Source organism: Lynx canadensis, chromosome F2 (genome assembly GCF_007474595.2).
Source record: "Lynx canadensis isolate LIC74 chromosome F2, mLynCan4.pri.v2, whole genome shotgun sequence".
Taxonomy (NCBI): Eukaryota; Metazoa; Chordata; class Mammalia; order Carnivora; family Felidae; genus Lynx; species Lynx canadensis.
Window position 1 is genome coordinate 784,182 of NC_044320.2, and position 21,190 is coordinate 805,371.

The 21,190-nt window shown below is 62.2% G+C and overlaps 2 protein-coding genes across 4 annotated transcripts in view; both read left to right on the top strand.

Moving 5' to 3' along the window:
- The first annotated feature begins 1,434 nt into the window (after nt 1-1,434).
- Nucleotides 1,435-7,781, top strand: PARP10 (poly(ADP-ribose) polymerase family member 10). The gene is given in 15 exon segments (XM_030304512.1): nt 1,435-1,522; nt 1,866-2,001; nt 2,003-2,067; nt 2,070-2,150; nt 2,227-2,464; nt 2,466-2,549; nt 2,621-2,843; nt 2,919-3,132; nt 3,253-3,273; nt 3,276-3,315; nt 3,477-3,807; nt 7,210-7,342; nt 7,345-7,413; nt 7,416-7,456; nt 7,554-7,781. Coding segments are annotated over 15 exon segments (1,992 nt in total).
- A 448-nt stretch (nt 7,782-8,229) lies between these two features.
- Nucleotides 8,230-21,190, top strand: part of PLEC (plectin) — a 55,831-nt gene continuing 42,870 nt past the window's right edge. For 2 of the 3 annotated variants that reach the window (XM_030303537.1, XM_030303538.1), the window contains exons 1-2: nt 8,230-8,304; nt 9,458-9,656. In XM_030303537.1, the coding sequence (XP_030159397.1) occupies nt 9,464-9,656 (193 nt within the window). In that variant the 5' untranslated portion in view covers nt 8,230-8,304; nt 9,458-9,463. Of the gene's footprint in view, nt 8,305-9,457; nt 9,657-11,243; nt 11,329-21,190 lie in introns of those variants that run through there. The other variant, XM_030303546.1, reaches the window with a different exon arrangement.

The following is a 21,190-nucleotide window of genomic DNA, read 5'->3' on the forward strand; positions in this document are numbered from 1 at the left end:
CGCTTTACGAGGCTCACCCTGCCCTCTCTGTCGGGGATGGATAGTGGGGTGTGCAGGAGTGGCAGAGGGAGATTAAGAGGTTAGGGCAGGGATCTGGGGAAGCGACGATGGAGGCACAGGCCAGGGACGCTCGGTGTGCAACTTGAGGTGCAGGCTGGGCAGGTCCTCAGCCCCCTGGGGGAGTAGCCGGTGCTGAGGGGTAGACGGGAGGTAGGAGATGGAGAGCAGTCATGGGAACAACTCTGAGAGGCTGAAAGCAGATGGGCCGGGGGTGGGGGTGGGGGCAAGAGTGGGTGTGGATCTAAGGGTGCAGCCCGGGCGAGGCCCGGCACTGCCTTGGGCCCTGGCTGTCCCTCCATTTCCCCTGCAGCCAGCCGTGTCAGCAAAGCGCCTGCCCCTTCTAGGTTAGCCATGATGACGACGAGGGCAGTGATGGAGTCGGATGGGAGGACCGGCAGGTGCACAGACGGGAGAGCCACAGGAAGGCGAGCAGAGGACGCCGAGCGTGGCTGTGCTGGGAGGGGCAGAGGACTTGCGGGCCGAGGACAGGAGCCGCTCGCCTTCACTCCTGAGGCGTGAGGCCTAGTCACCTGCTAGGTGTGAGGGCTGAGCACTGGGGTCTGTGAAGATTTCTGGAGAGAGGTGCCAGCCAGCCTCAGCCAGGAGCAGGTCTGGCCACCCGAGGGGAAAGTGACACCGAGCTTGAGGTCCCTGAGTGGGAGGCAATGACTCAAGACCCCCGGTTGCACTGAGTAGGGAGAGTGATTGGCCATTTTGAGGTTCACAGGGAGAGGCCAGTGGGAGCAGAGGACCCCCAGGGGCCACTCCCCACGCCCCACCAGCCTGTGAGCTGCGTTGGGACAGATGGGGCTAGTGGGCTGAGCTGAGGGGTCAGACCTGGCCACACCTCCTGGTCAGCCAGGGGCTCTTTGCAGGCACAGGAGGTGGGGTGAAGGGTCCTACAGGAGGGGCCTGCCTGGAGGAAGAGAAACGCCTGGGAGGCGGTCCCCAGCCCCCTCTCCCTTCTCTCGGCAGTTTCACTTTTGTTTTCCTGCCCCAGGCCTTCTGCCTGCAGAGCAGACTCAGGAGTCCAGTCTGAAGGCAGGGGCTGGGGCAGCTCAGGGGCTGGGGAGTGTGAGATTCCCCGCTTCAAACACACAACGCGACAGGGGGCGGGGGCACGTCAGACAATGCTGCTGAGGGTCCTGGAAGGGGCTGGAAGGAGCAGGGTGGGACTGTGGCGCCACTACCCTTCCCGCCGGTCAGGCCCCAGGGATGCGGGGACGGGGGTGGGGTGGGTGGGGTCCCCCCACCCTGTGGGGTGGTCACAGGGAGGGGGGTGTGTGGGGGGAGGGGTGGCGGGTAGCAGCGGAGCTCCGCGGGCTGCCCCCTGATATCACGGACGAGGCGCTCGTGCTCTGCTTAGAGAAGCCGATGCTGGGGGTGGGGGACGGGGGGACCCCCGTGCGGAGCTGGCGGAGACCCGGCCGAGGGGGCGTTGGCACTTTTCAGGAGCCGGCAGGTGAGGGGGCAGGCGGAAGGGGCAGCCTGAGCGCCCTCTGCCGGCTGCGGGCTGCCGGCCCGACGCCCCTCTCCGCCCCAGCAAGGATGCAGCGAGGGTCTGGGCCTAGAAGGGGCGCATGCTCCACGGTGCCGCCGTGTTCCCTTGCCCTCTGCTGTGCACCCCGGCGCCTGGAGCCGCAGAGCCAGACCCTGCTGCGTGCCACGGGGCACCCAGAGCATCCCTTCCATGCCCTGGACAGCCCCGGACCAGACCGGGTCCTGGCCCAACTGCTCCTGCCCTTCTGGGGGGGGGGCGGGGGGAGGGGAGAGGCAGGACTGGGGTGGGGGTGCCTGTTGGGGAGATGCTCTGAGCCGACTTGCACCCTCCCCCATAGAGGTCCGCATCCTGGGGGAACAGGCCCGGGCCCCGGCCCGGGGCCTTAGGGGGCTGAGGTGTCTGTCCCTGGCCTGGGTGCCCCAGGCCTGAGCTGTGCGTGTGTGAGGGGGCATCCCCCCCGCACCTGCTGCTGCTGGAGCTGTCCCTGGAAAGTGTGTGTTGCGGTGGCAGGGGCCCCTGGAGGGCCTTCGCAGGCAGCCTGGGCTCCTGGACACCACTGTCTCCTTCCAGCACTGGCAGGGGGAGTGGGGCTAGGTAGACCGAGTGGCCTACGCCTCCCTATCCCTCACACCGCGATGGCCCTCTGTCCTCGCCTTTCCCCCAAGTGGCCCAAGCGGTTCTACACCAGGACCACCGGCTGCAGGAATCAGAGCCGAGCCTCCTCCCCCATGAGCCTGAGAATCTTGCCAAGGACACCAGTGGAGGGGACTGCCCGGTCGAGTTGGAGCCTGGGGCCACGGAGCATGCTGTCCTGGAGGCCGGAGGGCCAGCAAGGGCACTGAAGGGTGCAGGGACAGTGACCCTGGGCTCTGAGGAGGCACCAGCACAGGTAGGAAGGAGCCTTTCTGCAGACAGGTCCTACAGGGTCTCTTGGAAAGGCTGGGCCAGTCAGCTCAGGGCTCGTGGGGTCACTGGGACATGGGGGCTGGTGAGCCTGGGGCCAGTGGGCTCTTCAGAGGAGGCATGGCTGGTGAGCCCGGGAGTCTGTGGGGTCTCCAGGCCCAGCGGGCCCCATGGAGATTGCCCCGGGGTCTCCGGAGCATGTGGGGTGGGTGAGCCTGGGGCCTGCGGGGCCACCGGGGTGGGGGTGCTGGTGGGTGTGGCGCTGTCCCTGGAGCCAGGAACCATGCCTTTCATACACCTTGACCACGAGGACCTTCTTGCCGGCCTGGGACGTGTTGCTGTCTTCCCGGTGGGAGGGCCAGATCTGATGGGCTTTTGGGTGAGTGTCCCAGGAGCATTCCTCACCTTTGGCTCTCCTCCTGCAAACCGCTCCCCTCCTACCATGGTCCTACAGCTCTGGGGAGCCCTGGCCCCATGCCAGGGGGCGGAGTAGTTTCTGCAAAGTCCGCTAGGGGGCATTGTCTGTCGCGTGCTGAGCCTGAAGGCCCAGAGCAGCGCTTCGGGGCCGGGGGCTCAGTTCCGATGTGTCTTTGGGACAGAGCGTCTGGCCAGGGCTGCCCTGGACACAGACCCCGAAGAGGTAGAGACAGAGGCCACCCTGCCCCTCCCCTCTCCTTCATCACAGCCCCAGGTGTCTCCCCCACTCTTGCTCAGGGGCCTGGGCGGGGTGGGTGCCTTTGGGCCCTGACATTCCCTCCTGAAAGGTGGACCCAGTTTCCAGGCCCCCTCTGGCCACTCCCACACCCTGTGGCCCCAGACAGTACAGGCAGTGACTGGGGGAGCATGACGCTGGGGACCCCAGCACATCCCATGGCCCTTTGTTGACCTCACCATCTACCTTGCCCTACACCCGCACCCATTTTGTGGCCCTGCGCCCGTAACGTTCTCTCCGCCTTTCACTTGAATTATCCTTTCCTGCAGCCGCACCCTGGCTGGGCTTGGCCACTGACCCAGAGGAGGTCCGAGGGCTGATGGCCACCCTGGAGGACCCCGATGGGGAGGGCTGGCCGCCTCCAGAGCTGGGGACAGAGAAGCCTGAGGGGGAGTCTGCACCCAGGGCCGGGAGGGGCCCAGGTGGCTGCAAGCGGAGGCGTGCTGGCCGCGAGCGGTCCCTGGAGCTTCAAGGCCGGGCGGCCCAGCAGGAGGACGCCGTGTGCTGCAGTGAGCCCTGGCCCTCTCCTTGCTGGATCCCCTGTGTTGGAGGCAGAAGATGGGCTCCCAGGTGGGGGGCACCGGTGGCCAGGCCTGGCTGGTGGCGCATGTGGCCTCTGAGCAGGATGGGGGTAAGCCGGAGGGGGCACTAGGGGCGTTAGAGGTATGCCTCCGGGAGGAGATGGCGGGGTCCTGGGGGGCATGTCGCCTGCAGAGCTAGACCCCGTCTGGAGCGGTGCCGTGGTGCGAGCACTGCCCTTGACGATGACCGCGCCGTCCTCCATGGTATTGGGACATAGCGCTGCGGGCTGGCCTGCGGTCAGGGTTTGGCCTTCCTCTTGACAGCTTCGGGCCCCCCCCCCCCCCCGTGAGGCTGTGCCCCGGATGGGGGAGGGTGGGGTGGGCCGGCCATCAGGGTCCAGCGCTCTAGCCGTGGCCCGGAACCCCTTCCTCTCCGGGCGTCAGCGCCACAGCAGAGGCTGAAGGGCCCTTGGACGGGCTGGGGTGTCTTCCCTGCCCCCCTGGATGCCGCTCATGGCAGGGTGTGCATCGACTGGTCAGGTCCACGCTCCGTCTGGCCGGCCTCGCGACCTCCTGGGTCATGGCCACCACTTTAGCCTGGCAGAGCCTGCGGGCCGACACTCTTGCCTGTGTCGGGGTTGGGGGACGAGGCAGCATGGGGCTCCTGAGCCCTGGTTCCTGCCCAGAAGGTTTTCACAGTCTGGGGGGGGGGGGGGGCAGGATCTGACAGGCCTGAGCCCGGGGACCCATTGTGCTGATTACGGCCGACGGTGAAGGACAGGCCTCTCCCTGCCGGGTTCCTGGCCTGAAGCATGGGGTGGTGACGCCATCTCGCGGCTACCGTGAGGATTGCTCGTCTCACAGACAACGTGCCCGGCGCCGTTCTGGGATCTTCTGCCTGCCACAGCGTCTGCCCCAGCAAAAACAGGGCTCGCTGCAGTATGTTTACTTGCCTGGATGTGGAAACTCTGAGCGTGGGTGTGCCTCAAAGACCGGGAGCCACCGGTGGGGAACCAGCACCCCGAGCTGACAAGCAGCAGGACGAAGGGTGGCCGCAAGGTGAGGGCAGGGACTGGTCTGAAAATGAGCCGGTCACTTAGGAAGGAGGGCAGGTCGAGCGCTCACGGCCCGCAGACAGGCACGCGGGAGGGGACTGTGGAGCCCGGCTCGTCACTGAGGCACAAAGCTGTGGCCCTCCCCCGACCTGGCCCAGACACGCGCCACCGCCGGCCCCACCGCTCTCCTGCAGGTGAGCACTGTAACTGGGTGAAGTGCTTTCCCTCCGGGTCTGGACTTAGCACTCTAAAAGCGGAGGCCCCGCTGCCCTCACCCCTTCCTCCTCTGTGGGTTCAGTTCCTCACACGCCCATGACTCTGCCAGGGAGCGCCTCTGTGACTTTACATGGTACACTCGAACTTCCTCCACGGAGGACGAGGACAGTGGGCTTCCTTCCCCTCCTGGGTCTCCCCTTGCCTCTTCCATCACAATCTGGTCAGGTACGTTACTTTTATGATGTCACCAAGGCTGACCGACGTCATCTTCTGTCTACAGCCATCACGAGGCTCCGTGTTTGGGCCGTACGGTGATGGACAGAGAGCGATAATGAAAAAATATTCACCGTTAAACCACAGGGGCAACAGGGAACTGAAATCCTAGTTGTTACAGCTGTGTTGCATGAAAGAATACTCTAGGGCTCAAGGACTCATGGCACTTAATTTTTTTTTTTTTTTTACTTTCTTCCTGTTTTCTGGGTTGTGTTCGGCTGCCTGGCACCCCCTTGTTCCCTTCCTGCAGATTCTTCACCTGCTTAGTAGAGGTAACTCCTTGGGTGGGTAAGTAAATATCCTGGACTCTTAAATCTATTTTGCCTTTTACCGTTACAGGCCATTTGCATCTATCAGTTGATATTGGAATAACTCCCCCCCCAAATGACAGTTGCCGGGTGTTTGAGACCTTCCTGTGAAGCTGGGTATGTGCCGCGAGTTCTCGTGTACCCGAAACTGTGCTCGTTTCCTCCCACGATGTCTGTAGCATCGCTGGCTACGGCATTCAGGGTCAAAGTGTTTCCTTCAGATCTTTGAAAGACAGTACTCTTTTCCTTTGCTCTTAAACAGTTTGTTTTTTGGAAAGCTAAACAAAAATCCACTTGTGGTCTCTTAGCATGAAGCAGTTTTGTGACGAGCATGTGGATTTTTTCCCAAGATTTTTGTCCCGTTTGCATGTAGACTTTGGGTGTGTGTGTGTCTGGAGACTGGCGAAGTTTTCTTTTGCTTTGAAAGTCGGGGCGCCTGGGTGACTCAGTCGGTTAAGCGTCCGACTTTGGCTCAGGTCACGATCTCACGGTTCGTGAGATCGAGCCCCGCGTCGGGCTCTGTGCTGACAGCTCAGATCCTGGAGCCTCCTTCGGATTCTCTCTCTCTCTCTCTCTCTCTCTCTCTCTCTCTCTCTGCCCCTCCCCCACTAGCACTCTGTCTGTCTCTCTCTAAAATAAATAAACATTAAAAAAAAAGACAAAGTGTGACTTGCAAAAAAAAAAAAAGTTGAAGGTTCCCCAGCAGGTAGGTGCCGGGGATGTGTCTCTCTCGGCCCTTCGTGGATCCTCTCCATCGGCAGACGCCGCCTTCAGCACAGGGAAACTCCTCCCCGCATGCCCTCACTTGCTGGCCGCCACCTGTGCCCCGTTTTCTCGCAGAGGCCCGGTTGTGCAGGCCTTAGACCCCTGTGCGGGCCGCCCTGTCCCCACGGGGCCCCCACCGCTGGCTCCGAGTCACGCCCCCCGACTCCACTTCCTGATCTCGTCACCCGGTCTCCCCCCTGGACTCAACTCAGACATTCCATTCTCCGTGTTTTCAGACTATTTCCTTTTCACAGAAGTCAGTCTTGTTTCACGGATGTGATATTCTTTTGCACCCCCCTGAAGAGGTGAGCCAGAATTTCTTCAGAAGCTCTGTCTGGGCCCCTGAACTGGCCCCCCATGGCGGACAGCGGTCTTCCCAGTGCCGAGAGGTCCAGGACAGGCCTCGGTGTTCCAAGGGAAATCCTGTGAGCAGTGGGCGCCTAGCCTAGCTTTTCTCTGCAGGGGGCCCGGATGTGGGTGCCGCGTTCTGGTGGGTGCTTGGGTTTGCCCACCCGCAGGCCTCGGGGCCCCACCCGGGCAGCCGATGTCTGCCTGGCCTCCGCAGCCGGACATAGCATGATTGGAGCCGCGTGGTCTCCCTAGACCCTGGCTCCACCAAGAGACGGCTCTTGATTTCTCAACTTTTGTTGGGGTGGCCCAGCAGGTAGGGCAGGAGGCTCTCCGGAGAGCCTGGCCCTGACTGGCTTCCCAGCAGGTGGAGCGTGTGTGGCACCCGCTGCGGCGGTCTGCGAGAGGCGGCCGGTTGAGCGGGTCCTGTACCTGTCACATGGCGTGGGCGGTCCTTGAGCTGACATCTGTGCTCAGGCTGTAGCTACTGCAGCCTCAACAGTGAGACAGTGAGACAGGGCAGCGGGGACTCGGGCTCTGCTGATGCCTGGCGACCCTGGCCCTCAGCTGTCCCCCCCTCCTCTCACAGGCACGCTCTTTGGGCAGGGGAGCAGGGTGCCCCTCCCTGTCGCTTCAGGACGGCTACTGGCCCCCCAACGCTGACGGCCACAAGGTGGTGTTCGGGCACTCTTGCTGGCGGGTGACGACAGGCAGGGCCGTTGAGGCCTGCGGGTGCCCCCTCTGCGGGCCCCTGGCACTTGCTCCTGGGCTGCCTCCACCGGCCCGGGATCTTGGTCACCTTTCACACCAGGCTCCCCCAGGGGACCCGGCTGGGCTCTTGGGCCACTCTCCAGCCACCTAACCCGAGGGCCCCCTCCTCGCTCGGCCCAGCAGTCCCTGGCACCCGGCTCCCCGCGGCGCACAGCCCTGCTGGCCCCTCGGCTGCCTCCGCTGCCCCTGGGGGCGCCCCTGCCTCCGGCTGCTGTGCGTGGACAGGTGGGTGCCCGCACGGAGGGCCAGGGCTGTGTCCCCGCTTGGGGCCGACCCAGCCGCCAGGGGTCAGCAGAGCCCGGGAGGAGGGTGGGCCAGCTCGACACCGCCCACCCCGGCCCGACCTAGCCCGAACGCAACTCTGTTGTTTGAATAAACGTGTTTGTGAAACCAGGCGGCGGGGCCTTCGGGAGCTCCCGGTCACCCCCGTCCCCCGCTTGGGGGGGTGAGGGACCTCGGCGCGGCTGGAGGCGAGGGCCGAGGGGCAGCGTCCGTGGCTCCTTCGAGGCGGCCCTGGGCGACGGGCCAAGGCGCGACCCGGCGCGCACCCCTGCGACCCCACGTCGCCTTAGTGTCACGCACGCTCTCCGACAACGTCTCCTTGCCGACCGGCCCGCCCAGTACGCACGGGGAGGGCTGCGCCTGGCGGGAGGGGCGAGCGCTGCTCCGGCGCTGCCCTCCGAGCCGGACGCGCGTCCCAGCCTCGGTGAGGCCCCGGCCCCGAGCGCGCTCGGGCGCTGCCACCGCACGGGCGGCGCTCGGCAGGGACCGGGGCGGGGCTCCGGGCTCGCTCCGCCCGCACAGCCTCCGCGGCTCTCCTGGCCCAGCAGTCGGGCTGCGGCGGCCGAGCCTAGCCGAGCTGAGCCACCAGGCACGTAGGACCGGGGCCGGGATGGAGAGGCGCGCAGGGTGCGGGAGCTGCGGGGTGGGGTTGGGGGGGGTGCTCTGCGGGAGCAGGCGTCGCGGAACTGGGGCTGCGTCGCGGCCCATCCTCCCTCGGGACGACACCACCTCTGCGCGCCCCAGACTGCGGAACTGGACGGGCGGTGCCCCGAGTGTGGGCAGGAAAGGCTGCCGGGGAGGCGCGGCCGGCAGCGGGGGGCCGGGGCGGCGGGCTGGGGTGGGGGGAGCGGCAGAGGCGCCGGAGAGCAGCCTGTGGGGGGCGGGGCGGGTGGCCCCCAGCTCGGTGCCCGCCGTCTCCTCCCCAGCCCTGAGCCCAAGGGCGGAGGCACAGAGCCCACATTGTGCCCCCACTGCACTGCACCCTCCGGGACAGAGCCCCATTCACCTCCCGCACGCCAGCGCTCCGGGGACCGGGAGCAGAGCAGCGGGCACGCGTGGGCGTGCGTGTGCTCCGGCAGCCGGCGGTGCGGGCGTGCATGAGGCGCTGGGCGGGCTGCCGGAGGGGAGGCCGGGCTCCTGCGGCCCACGCCGCTGCGGCTCCAGATATTTATAGGCCTCCACTGCGGAGACCGAGGTGGGACCGCACGGGGCTGGGGGCGGGGAAGGACGATGGGGGTGCTGGAGGCTGAGGCTTGGAGCTTGGAGGTACAGCGCCAGCGACCAGGGGGCCGGGGCCGGGGTCCTTCCCTGACGGCTGGCAGAGGGAAGGGAGTGCGGTCCTGATGGTCCGGCTTGCCTGCTGATCGGAGGTGTAGAGGGGACGTCCAGGTTCGGGTGGGAGCCAGTGGACGCTAGTGTCTGAGTGGTGGGATGAGCCCCTGGGTGACAGTGTGTAGGTGCCAGTGTCCTGGTGAGAGACAAGGGAGTGAGGTCAGTGTTGGAGGAGGGGTGTCTTTGTGTGGGTGTCCCAGAGGTGAGCTGGTCGGGTCGAGGCCAGTTGTGGGTGGGAGCAGAGAGTTGTCAATGTCTGGGATGAGGGGGGCGGTCAGTATGTGGGTGAAGCGGGACAAGGAGGAGTGAGGGTGGAAAGGGTGCGGTCAATGTCTAGGTTAACGGAGCGGCTGGTTAGTGTGCGGTATCCGCCTAAACACAGAGGGTGACCCCTCCCGCTCCCTCTCCAGGAGGCCATGTCGGCCGAGGACCACGAGGTGCGGGCAGTGGCCGAGGATGCCAGCGGAGGCAGCAGCAGCTCGCCCAGCCCCGGGGACACACTGCCCTGGAACCTGGGGAAAACGCAGAGGACCCGGCGAGGTGGAGGTGGCTCCGGGGGCAATGGGAGTGTCTTGGACCCTGCTGAGCGGGCAGTCATCCGCATTGCAGGTAACGCCGAGCGGCCCCGTCTGTCCAATTCGGACATTAACCCTGGCTTGTTGACTGAGCTGTTGCTGCGCGCTACCTGCGGGCGCTGAGAGAGGGCGAGCTGGTCCGAGGGCCCCGGTCTGTGGCAGGTGATCGCGGGCAGCACAGCGCCACCTGCTGGCACCCTCTTGTCAGCTGCAGGAGGCCTGAGGTGGCGACCGCCGCAGGGGTGCCATCATTGGCCTCGCAAGGAGCCAGGGCCCGGATGCCCTGACACCTCCTTGGGCTCCTGCGGGCAGAGCCATCTTCCGGGCCCCTTGGTCTGCTACCGCTGGCGGTGCGTGGAAGCACACAGGAGCGGGAGAGGAGGGGCCGCCCGGTTGGCTAGCGTTGCAGCCCCCAGGGGGGATTCGGGGTCCTGCCTCGCCCTCCAGCAGCTGCTGCTCTGGGCAGGCGGGTGGGAAAGGCCCAGTCGAGGCCCCTGAGAGTGTGGGGCGGGCGGCTGGGGAGTGGGTGACCCAGGGCTGGCGGCCATCAGGCAGGATGTGCTGGGAGAGGGAGGAGCCAGCTGAGGGTCTCCCCGACAGTGGCTGCAGCTCTGACCCCCTTCCTCTCTGCGGACAGAACGATGATGAGGGCACCTGGACGGGACGGCTGGCCCCTGCAGGAGGCCCGGAGGGCACCCTGAGGCCGGTGGGGACAGGCCTGGAAGGCCAGCTGTGGGGCAAGGATGGGACTGGGGGCCGTGAGGGGTTGTGGGTGGAGACACAGGCCAGAGGTCAGGGAGATGCCCCAGGACAGTGGGTGCGGGCGCAGGACCCGCCAGGCTTCAAGCGCCACATACGGATTTGAAGGATTTTTACCCACTGGACAGCAAATCGTGGATGTCCTTCTCAGGCCTGGACCTTCCTCGGGGTCAGCCCCTGCCGTGGGGGAGGGGGGGACTTCAGCAGTCCCTGCCAGGAGCTGTGCTGCCGTCAGGGCCGCAGGGCGCGACCCTCGCGCACGACCTCTGTGCTAGGACGGATTCCGTGACCGATTCTGGTCACGGGGTAGCAGCCCTGAAGGCTGGGGTGCAGTACTGCCAGGGGCGCCCCACCCGGACCGTTGTCCCCCCCGGGCGACCGGGTCTGTGCCCATTTCAGGGACGGGAAAGAATTTGTCTTCTGTTTTTACCAAACGTTTTGTTTCCTTTCCTCCGCAAATCGCCTATTTCAGCCCTTTCGTACTTACATGTTTCGTCTTGGGGGCTCTTTTTACCTCGAAGACACCAAGTCCTCGGCCTCGCGGCGGGAGGGCGGAGGGGAGGGGCGCGCCGGGGGAGGGGGGGCGGCCAGGTGAGGTCGCCGGCGGGGAGGGGCCGCGGGGCCCGGGACCCGGCCGGGGGCGGGGAGGGGCGTGCGCCCCGGGACGCGCGTGGCCCCGCGGCCCCGAGCCTGCCCGGCGCGGCCCCGGCCCCAGGGCCCCTCGCCCGGCCCCGCCCCCGCCTTGGGGCAATCCTGGTGCGGGGCGGGCGTGGCCGCCCCTTTGAAGCGGCCGCGGCGCCGCGGGACAGCTGTGCCGCCGGGGCTGGAGGCCGCTCTGCGCCGCCGCGTCCCGCGCCCGGGGATGGCCGCCCGGCTGCCGCCCGGCCCGCCGCCCGACGAGCTGGACTTCATCCAGGCCTACGAGGAGGTGCGGGAGAAGTACAAAGGTAGGGCCCCGCGCGCCCCGCGGGCGACCTGCTGTCCGGCCGGGGCCCCGGCGGGTCCTCCGGCCTCTGACCCCTTGTCCGCGGCCGCCGGTCCGATCGCCGCCCAGCCGGAGCCCGGCCCGCCCGACACCCGCAGGCTGCGGCGCCCGGCGGAGCCCCCGCCGTCATGCCCTTAATAGGGCATCTCGCGGCGCGGGCGGTGGGGTGGGCCGCGCCGGGGCGGGGGCTCGCGGGGCCGGTGTCCAGTGTCCCCGGTCTGAGGCCAGCAGACACGTGGGCCCAGGCTGAGCTGTCCGCTGCCCCTCGGCAGGGCGCCGCCCCCGCGTGGGGTGGGGGCGGCCGCCACACCTGGCAGTGGGTCACATACTTGTGGCCTCTCCTCACCTCCCCAAACTGGCCAGCACCTAGACTGACACCCTCCCCTGGCAAGGAGCTCCTCACAGCCCTTCTCTGTCCCCTGGGGCGGGGGGCAGCTGGGGGCTGGGGAAGACAGAGCAACCCTCTCTTCCTCCTCAGAGAAACTGGCTCTGTGGCTTTGACAGAACCCCTCCCCCCTCCCCCTCCCCCTCTCCCCCCCCCCCCCCCCCCCCCCCCCCCGGGGTCTCTGGACCTGCCCAGGGCCTCACTGCGGTCAGCTGCCTGGGTCGCTCTAGCAGGCACCAACGTGGCCCTGGCTCCTGGCCCACAGAGGCTTAGGGCCCTGAGAGTGAGTGGCTGGAGAGGGTCGAGGTGGGGGCCGTGGGCAGAGCTGACCAGAGCTGTTTCCAGCTCCACGTGGCTGGTTTTGCTGGCTCTGACCCCAAGGGCAGCTCAGGGAGAGAGGTCCTGCTAGGGCCTCGCTTTCTACCCACTGCCCTCACCCAGGCAGGGAGAGAGGTCTCACAGGGCCTAGGGCTCACCCCTGCCCGGCCACCCTCCCCTCACGGCCTTTGCTTGATCTCTGGCAAGGTGGATGTGCTGTGTGGCTCTCCAGCTCGTCTGCCTGGTGCCGGTAGAGGTGATCCTGTGACAGCGGGCTCCTGAGGGAGGGGGGTGGTTACCCAGAGGGCCGGCCGGCCGCTGCTCTCACCTTCCACAGCTGGCCTGGCCTTGGGCTGGGGGTGGGGGTCCCCCTGGATAGGTCCCGCGCAAGGAAGCAGCGGCCCGCGTGGGCCACAGCTCTCTGGCATACCCTGGGACAGACTGTTTATGAACTGGACACTCCGGTGAGGATGCCTACACAGAATAGGTAGTGGCCCGTTCCAGAACCTTCCTTGATATGATCAGGTCGCAGAGGTGCGTGCGGTTCCAGAGCCTGTCCCGGGCGTCAGTCTGCGGCATCCTGGGCTGAGTAGCCGTGTCCCCTCTGCTCCCTGGGGTGGAGGCCTGCCTCCCAGGAGTGAGCGCTGACAGATCCCTGGGGGTCCTATCTCAGCGCCCGTGCTCCCTGGACGCCAGGCTTGGTGTCAGACACACGGGGCTGTCTCAGTCTGTGTCCGCATCCTGCATGTGGTGGACAGAGGTGAAGAGGGCAGGGGGCAACTCTCGCCTGCCTCTTGCCTGTGGGCGCAGGGGCACCTTCCCGAAGCAGACCTGCCAGTGCCATGGGGCAGTTCCCCGGGCGCGTGTGGCTCTGGCGGCTGAGCACTGCTGAAGTAGGGTAGCAAGGCGGGGTGGGGGGGGGTGGCGTCCGTGCAGGTCTGGGAGTCAGGAGAAGTTCTATGTCACACGAGGCACCCCTGTGACTCCTCAGCCCCTCTGGGTGAGGGATGGGGCGATGCCTGTGGCCGGGCCAGGGCCACCGCCAAGGCCAGGAGCAGCCTAGAGGAAGCCAGAGGCAGCTGGGCCATGGCCGCAGGCCTGACCGTTGTGAGCCCCTTGGACCACGGAGGACTGAGGCCCATCCTGTCCCTGGAGGTGGAGGGCTTCCCCCAGTGAGGGAAGGAAGGCATGGCGCCTGATGTCCGCCAACGTGTGGGTGGGGCGGGGGCCACAGCCCTCCTCTCCTGGGGCCTGGCACAGCACCAGCTGTCTCTGCCTGGGGGACTGCCACCCAGCCCTGCCCGGGCACTCCTGGTCCCTGCTGGGCCCACGGAGGGCTCTGGCCTCTTTCTGCCTCCTGATTTCTACCCCAAGCTGGCACTCACTCCCCAGCCCCACCCCTGCCCTGCTCCTTCCCCATCTGCCCCTCCAGAGTGTGGCCACTCAGCCCCTCCCCCAAGGGATGGTCTCCCTCCCCAGTCCCTCAACACCCCGGGCGCTACCCTGGACGTGTCACTCATTCCTGGGCTCTCCCCCTGGAAATCCCCGGCAGTGACCCTGCGTGGTCATTGCCCCTCCCAGGACATTCTCAACTTCCTGTCCGCCTGAGCCCTTGCCCCTCCCCAGCCTCCCTGCCTTCTGTCTGAGGCAGATTCCATGTGGGGCCGGAGTGGCGGGGCCCTGTGGGAGAGCCTCCTGTGCTGAGGGGCTGTGTGGAGGGGTCCCGACCCCCAGCTCCCCACATCCTGGCCTGCCGCAATACAGAGGCCGGGTGTGGGAAGGGTTTGGGGTGCAGGAGAATCCAGGTGGGTCAGGTGGTCGGGGTAAGGGTGTCTGTAAAGGAGCGGCCCAAGTCCCCCAGTAGTGGCGTGTGCGGGGGTCGGGGGCCATGGGGTCAGGGCGGGGAGTGGGGAGTGGGGCTAGCCAGGAGGGCCCAGGCAGCCAGGGTGGAGACTTCAGGCTTGTCCCATCAGGCTGGGGGCAGGGCGGTAACAGAGTCGGCGTGGGTCCAAGCGTGGGTGGCGCTTGGGGTGCCTTGGGGTGTCGACAAAGCTGCTGTGACGGTCCCGGGAGGGGCAGGGCGTGGAGAGCGTAGGGTAGCATGGGGGCAGGGCCTCCAGGCAGGGGGTTGGAGAAGGTGGCTCTGGAAGGTCGCTGGGAGGGGGGGGCCACGTGCCCAACGCCTGTCTTGTGCTTTCTTAAGACTCAGCTGGAGGGGCTTCCCCAGCTCCCTGGCAGGGCTGCCGTCACGCCCGGCACCTTCCTCACATGTCTCACCTTTTCCGGTCCTGGACTCTGAGCTGGGTTACGTGTGTCCCTGGCACCAGCCCCGGGCCCTCAGCCAGCATTTGCAGGGTGCTGGATGGGTGAGGGGGTGATAGCATGGGGTGGCATGTTTGGTGGCCAGAGCTCAGCTGGAGGGAGCAGAGGCTAGCAGTTATTTGGGCTTGGGAGAGCACTTTTGGTGTGTGTTCACTGTCACAAGTAAAGAAAGAAAAGAAAAGAAAACAAGAAAGAAAGAAAAGAAAGAAAAAGAAAGAAAAGAAAACAAGCAAGCACTATGGAAGTACACAGAACAGTTAAAGTCACATGTCTGGCCCCAGTCTCACTGTGTGTGTGTGTGTGTGTGTGTGTGTGTGTGTGTGTGTGTGTGTGAGAGAGAGAGAGAGAGAGAGAGAGAGAGAGAGAGAGCAGTGGTTTGTAGCGTGTTAATAGGCTCATGAGGCCACCACTATAGTCAATTCCAGAACACTTACGTTCACACGTCAGCCCCTGGCAAACCCTGCTCCACCTGCCGTATCTATGGATTGGCCTCTGTTGGCCATTTCATATAAATGGAATCAAACCATTTTGCACCTGGCTTCTTTTACTTAGCCTCATGTTTTCAAGGTCCGCCTATGTCGTAGCATGTCAGGGGACTTCATTCCTTTTTCGGCCGAGTAATACCGAATGGCGTGGACCCCTCAGACCTTGTTTATCTGTGCATCAGTCGGTGGACGTTTGGGTTGTTTCCACCGTCGGTTATTATGAGTGATGCTGCCCTGAACGCTTGTGTGCAAGTGTTGGTGCACGCCTATGCTTTCATCTGCCTTGGGTAGGTCCCAAGGAGTGAGCTTGCTGGGTCATGTGGTCATTCTATGTTTAACTGGTAGAAGGGCTGCCAGACTGTTTTCCACCCAGCTGTACCCTTCTGCGTCCCCCTGAGCGGCGTGTGAGGTCTCCAATTTCTTCACGTCTTCGCCGACACTTACTATTATCTGCCTCTCAGATTATAGACATTCGATCCTAGCGGGTGGAAGTGATATCTCGTTGTGGTTGGGATTTACGTTTTCCGGTGGCTAATAATGTTGAGCCCCTTCTCTTGTGCTCAGTGGTGATTTGTGTCCCTTCTTTTGAGACGTGTCCATCCGGATCCTTTGTCCATTTTTAAATTGGGTTTTTGTCTTTTTACTGTTCAGTTGTAAGTGTTCTTTATGTATTCTACATACATGTCCCTTCCCGGATAGATGATTTGCAAAATTGTGTGATTCTATGGGTTATCTTTTGACTTTCCTGTGCTTGTCCTTTGAAGCACAAAAGTTTTTAATTCTGGCGAGTCTAGTTAACCTATTTTTTTTCTTAGCGCTTGTCTTTTTGGTATCATTTCTAAGAAATTCTTGCGTATTCCCAAGTCATGAAGATTTATGCCTATATTTTCTTTCAAGATTTTTATCATTTTAGCCCTTACATTTAGGTCTTTGATCTGTTTTGAATTAATTTTTGAGTATGGCATGACGTGAAGATCCAACCTTGTTCTTTTACATGGGGATTCCAGTTGTCCCGGCACCATTTGTTGAAAAGATTGCTCTTTTCCCATTGAATGGTCTTGGCCCCTCATGCTTTCTTTCTTTCTTCCTTCCTTCCTTCCTTTCTTTCTTTCTTTCTTTCTTTCTTTCTTTCTTTCTTTCGTGTTTATTTTTGAGAGAGAGAGTGACAGAGAGCAAGAGAGAGAGAACACACAGGCAAGAGTGAGTGAGGGATGGGCAGGGGGTGGGGGGAGAGACGATCCCAAGCAGGCTCTGTGCTCAGTGAAGGAGTCCTACTCGGGGCTCGATCTCAACAACCGTGACATGACAACCTGAGCCAAAATCAAGAGTGGGAGGTTTAACCAACTGAGCCATCCCAACGCCCCACCCCCCTTTTAAAAAAATGTCATGGATACTAAATATTCCATTACATGGAAATACCACAGTTTATTTACCGGGTCCCTTTACGTGGACATTTGGGCTCATCGTTAAAAATCATTATATTTCTGGATTGCCCTCTGACATAGGTGAATGCAGGATATAAGACAAACTAGTCCTCCGATTCCTTGCCAGTTGATTGATGGGAAAATCCTAACTGTTTTAATTTGCATTCTTTGATTCTTAAATAAAGTGAGTTTTGTTTCCTAGTTACTGGCTATTTTCACTTTTTTTCTTTTACGAGTCACCTATTCACCCATTCAAAACCGTTGTTCAGATCTAGGAGGGAGGCAGGTAGGGATCCAGGGTTTAAAAAAGAAAAAAAGAGCATTGTTCATTTCTCTGTAAGATCTTATGTTTCTTTTTGAATTATAAAAGCTCTTCGCACATTATGAATATTAACTTCCTTGTTTTTTTAAACGTTTCAATCTTTTCACCAGTTTGTTATGTTTTTAAACTTTTTATTGAAGTGTAACATTCCTACAGAAAAGCGAGCAAATTTTACACACAAAGCTTACTTAAATTTCAAAGTTGCCTTGTGACCAGCACGCACATGACGAAACAACTTGTTAGCCTCTTAAAAGTCCCCCTGGTGCCCCCAGTTGCTGTCCTGACAACTCACACCATGACCATTTTTGGTTGATTGTTACTTAATCCTGTCTGTGGTATCTTTAGCCGTATCAGCTTTAAAAACTTACCAGTCTTGGGGCGCCTGGGCAGCTCAGTCGGTTAAGCATCCGACTTTGGCTCGGGTCATGATCTCACAGTTCGTGGGTTCGAGCCCCGCGTCGGGCCCTGTGCTGACAGCTCGGAGCCTGGAGCCTGCTTCGGATTCTGTGTCTTCCTCTCTCTCGCCCCGCCCCCCCCCCCCCGCACACTCTGTCTCTTTCTCTCTCTCAAAGATAAACAAACACTAAAAAGTATATATTTGCTGAGGGTTTCTGGGTGGCTCAATTGATTGAGAGTCCAACTCTTGATTTGGCTCAGGTCCTGATCCCGGGGTCGTGGGATCGACCCCATGTCGGGCTCTGCCCTGAGCGTGGAGCCTTCTTGGGCTTCTGTCTCTCCCTCTGCGCCTCTCCCCTGCTTGTGCTCTGTCTCTCTAAAAAATAAAAACCAAACCATAAACATTTGTTGAGAGTTTCTTCCAGTTCTGATGCTTATTTTTGTTTTCTTTTTTGTAAATTTTTTTATTTAAAAAATTATTTTTTAACATTTATTTATTTTTGAGACAGAGAGAGACAGAGCATGAACGGGGGAGGGTCAGAGAGAGGGAGACACAGAATCTGAAACAGGCTCCAGGCTCTGAGCTGTCAGCACAGAGCCCGACGCGGGGCTCGAACTCGTGGACCGCGAGATCGTGACCTGGCTGAAGTCGGACGCTTAACCGACTGAGCCACCCAGGCGCCCCTTGTTTTTGTTTTCTAACGAAACCTCTTGAATCCGTCGGCATTTGCTTTGGGCTGAGAGGTGGGCTGGAGCCTTGGGGTGTCACGCTCAGGGTCCGGACTTGGGTTGGTGGGTGACAAAGAGGACTTTAAATATCTCCTTTCCCACCAGACAGCTTTCTGAGGGCCAGGTCTGTGTCCTGCTGCACCTGTGTTATGTGACAAGCGTGGCTTAAAAGTGAGGGGACGGAGGGGAGGGAAAGGCGGGCCCCCAGCCGGAGCCCTGTGGGGGTGCTGGTGGCATGGTGACTCCTGGGTGCCCCCAGACAAGTGGCTGAGGAGAGGCGCGGAGGTGCTGAGGTGGCGGCAGGCGGGGTGCTGGTGCGCGGAGGTCCAGAGGGCGGGACAACGGGAGCGTGGACGAGGGCGTCCGGGCCGCAGGTGAGTGAGCACACGGGGACCCTGGGAGGCGGAGGCCAGGCTGGGGACAGCACCCCAGGGCCCCCACAAGGAGGAGAAGAGGCCCATGCTCCGAGCCCGGGGGCAGCTGGACAAGCAGAGCCGGGGGCTGGGGCAGGGCAGAGCCTTATACTGGGCGCCCCGGGGAAGGGGTGACAAGCCAGAAGGCTGCCTGGGCGAGGGGTCTCGAGCAGGATGAGGCCCGAAGAGTGCCCAACACTTGATGATAAGGGACACTGGGGGCCTTGGTGAGATCCGTTTGGGGATGTCATCGGGCTGGAGGTGCCGAGGGGTAAGAAGGGTCGTGTGGGGCTGTAAGATGTCCAGCGGTGTGGGAGGGAGGACGTCCTGCAGGACAGAGAGGAGGCAGGCGGAGCACTGGCCTGAGGTCCCTGGGGCAGGGGAGGCCTTGGCCCGGAGGGGCATCCGTGGCCTTCGGCGTCGTGGGCACCGTGGGGTGCTGGGCCCGTCCACTCGTGTGGGGCTGAATGTGACCGCCCCTTGCCATCGAGGGCCATGTGGGGGGAGCAGGGAGCAAGGTGCCCACTCAGAAGACGTGGGACAGGAGGCTGTAGGGCCTGCTCTGTCTCCTCTCCTCCCCTCTTCTGCTCCAGGACAGCTTGGGGCCAGGCTTAGCTGCAGAAGGGGTGTCCTGTCCGGGTGGTCGGCTCTCGGCAGGGACCTTTACTGCCGTCCTGAGGCAGAGGGGTTGTGGGGCCAAGGACAGGATGGGGGGGACGCTCTGCTGCCCGCTGTGGCTCCGGGGCCGGGGACAGATCCGGAACCAATTCTGCAGGAAAGGAAGACTCTAGAAGGTGTCTGCTGTAGCCGGTCTGGGGTCTGGGTTCAGACGGGCCGGTGGCCAGGACGGTGGGGTTAGGGGGGACCCCCCGGAGGGTGCGGGGTGCAGGACTGCAGGTGTGAGGCAGCTGTGGGAAACCAGAAAGAGGTGTCCCTTATGTCTTTTTTCCGTTCTTTGGTTTTTTCAAGTGAGTGTGTATTTTGAACTTTTGAAACGTATCCTTTCCCCCTTCCTTGTTAGGCGAAAGGCGGCAGGGAAAGCTTATAGAATAGGCACCAAGGTGGCCCTGAGGGACGTGGGTGGGCTTTGCTGTTGTCTCCTTAGCAACTCGCGCCTGCTTACGAGGACAGACAGCCCTGTGGTAGGTTCCTGCGGCTGCTGGAGTAAGTTGCCAGCATCCGGTGGCCGGTGGCCCGAAACAACAGAACTTTGCTCTCTCACCCTTTGGAGGCCACAAGTCCAGAATCCAGGTATCGGCAGGGCCGTGCTCCCTCGGAGGCTCTGGGGCAGACCCTGGTGGCCGTTGGCGTTCCCTGGCTTGTGATGGCCTCTGTCCAGTACCTGCCTCCGTCTTCAACATGGCCTCCCCCGTGTCCTGCCTCTGCCTCTTGTAAGCATACGTGTCCTTGCACTTGGGGCCTCCCTGAGTAATCCAGGACGATCTTATTTCAAGATCCTTAATTATAACTGCAAAGACCCCCCCCTTTCCAAGTAAGATAACATTCGTGGGCTCTAGGGATTTGGAGGTAGACATGTATTTTGGGGACCACCATTGAAACCAGTGCCCCCCGCCCCCCTAAATCCACGTCTGTCACGTACAGACTACATTCATCTGATCCGATATCGGTGAGGGTCTGGATATGGTCCCTGGGGCAAAACTCCTGTCTGTCTGTGGATTTGTGAAACTAGCCAGCCAGTCTTAACGCTTCCAGAAGACAGTGGTGGGACTGGCATAGAATAGACACCCCCATTCCAAAAGGGGGGAAATAGAAAGGGATAGAGGGCTGACCAGTCCCCAGCAAGTTTGAACCCACAGGGCAAATTCCTGAGAAAACTCCTCTCTGGCTTGATGCTCTGCTGTCCGGCCTCCGCCCCTGGCCTCTGCTCTGGGGTCCCCTACTCCTTGTCCTTGCGGGGCAGCCCACGAGCTAACCTGTGAGCACATGAGAATGCTAACCACCTTCCGTCCTTGCATCCTGCCTCTGCCCCCTTCCGTCCCAGCTGGTGGTGTTTCTGCTCCTACAACATTCTCACAGACCTTGTGTGTCACAGGGATCCGTGGCTCCGGACAAGAGGGTTCTCCACGGGACTTTTCTGGGTGACCCCTCTCCGTTCCCGGCTTCTGCGGAGCCGGTTGACTGGACCAGGGGGCCAGACGTCTAAGCTGGTCGGCAGGGGGCTGTGTGGTCGCGGCCTTGGCACTCTCTCCAGGGCCCGCCTTCCCACCAGGTACCCGTTCTGCCACCTGAACAGGTTGTGACCTTCCTGGGTCATCAGTGCCGGTTCCCTTTTTGCGTAACAGCCCCTTCCACAACTTGTGTCTTTCCTCTCTGTCTTTCTGATCTTTCCCATGCGCTGCAAGAGGAGGTGGGTCACCCCTCCCGCTTCCCCCGGGAATCTCCTCGGCTAAAGGTCCAAGTTCACCACTCGCAAGTTCGGCCTCCACCTAGCAGCAGGACAGCGTCCAGTCGCGTTTCCTGCCACTGTTCCATAGGGGTCTCCTTCGTCCGCTTTCCAGTGCGCGTCCCTCTCCTCCTTCTGAGTCCCCACCAGCATCGCCTCCAGCATCTGGGTTTCCACCAGAGGTTCACCGCAGCCCGGGCTTTTTCCGGCATGTTCTTCAGTCCACTGCCCGATTCCGAAGCCTCGTCCACACTCTTAGGTGTTGCTCACCGTGCCCCTAACGAAACCTTGACCGGTCTCCTGTGTCTGCCGTAGCGAATTGCCACAAACACGTGGTCTAAGAACCAGAAATGTATCGACTCTGTTCTGGAGGTTAGAAGTCCAAAGTCAGCGTGTTGGCCACACTTTCTTGGGAGGCTCTAGAGGACTTCCTCACCTCTTCCAGCTTCTGGTGGCTGCTGGCATTGCCTGGTTTCTGGGGCTTTTCCTCCTAGGGTCTCTTCTGTCTCTCTTAAGGACGCCTGCCACTGGGTTGAGGGCCCACCCACGTGATCCAGGGTGATCTCATCTTGAGACCCTTCCCTTAGTAACATCTGCAAAGACCCAATTTCCAAATAAGGTCACAG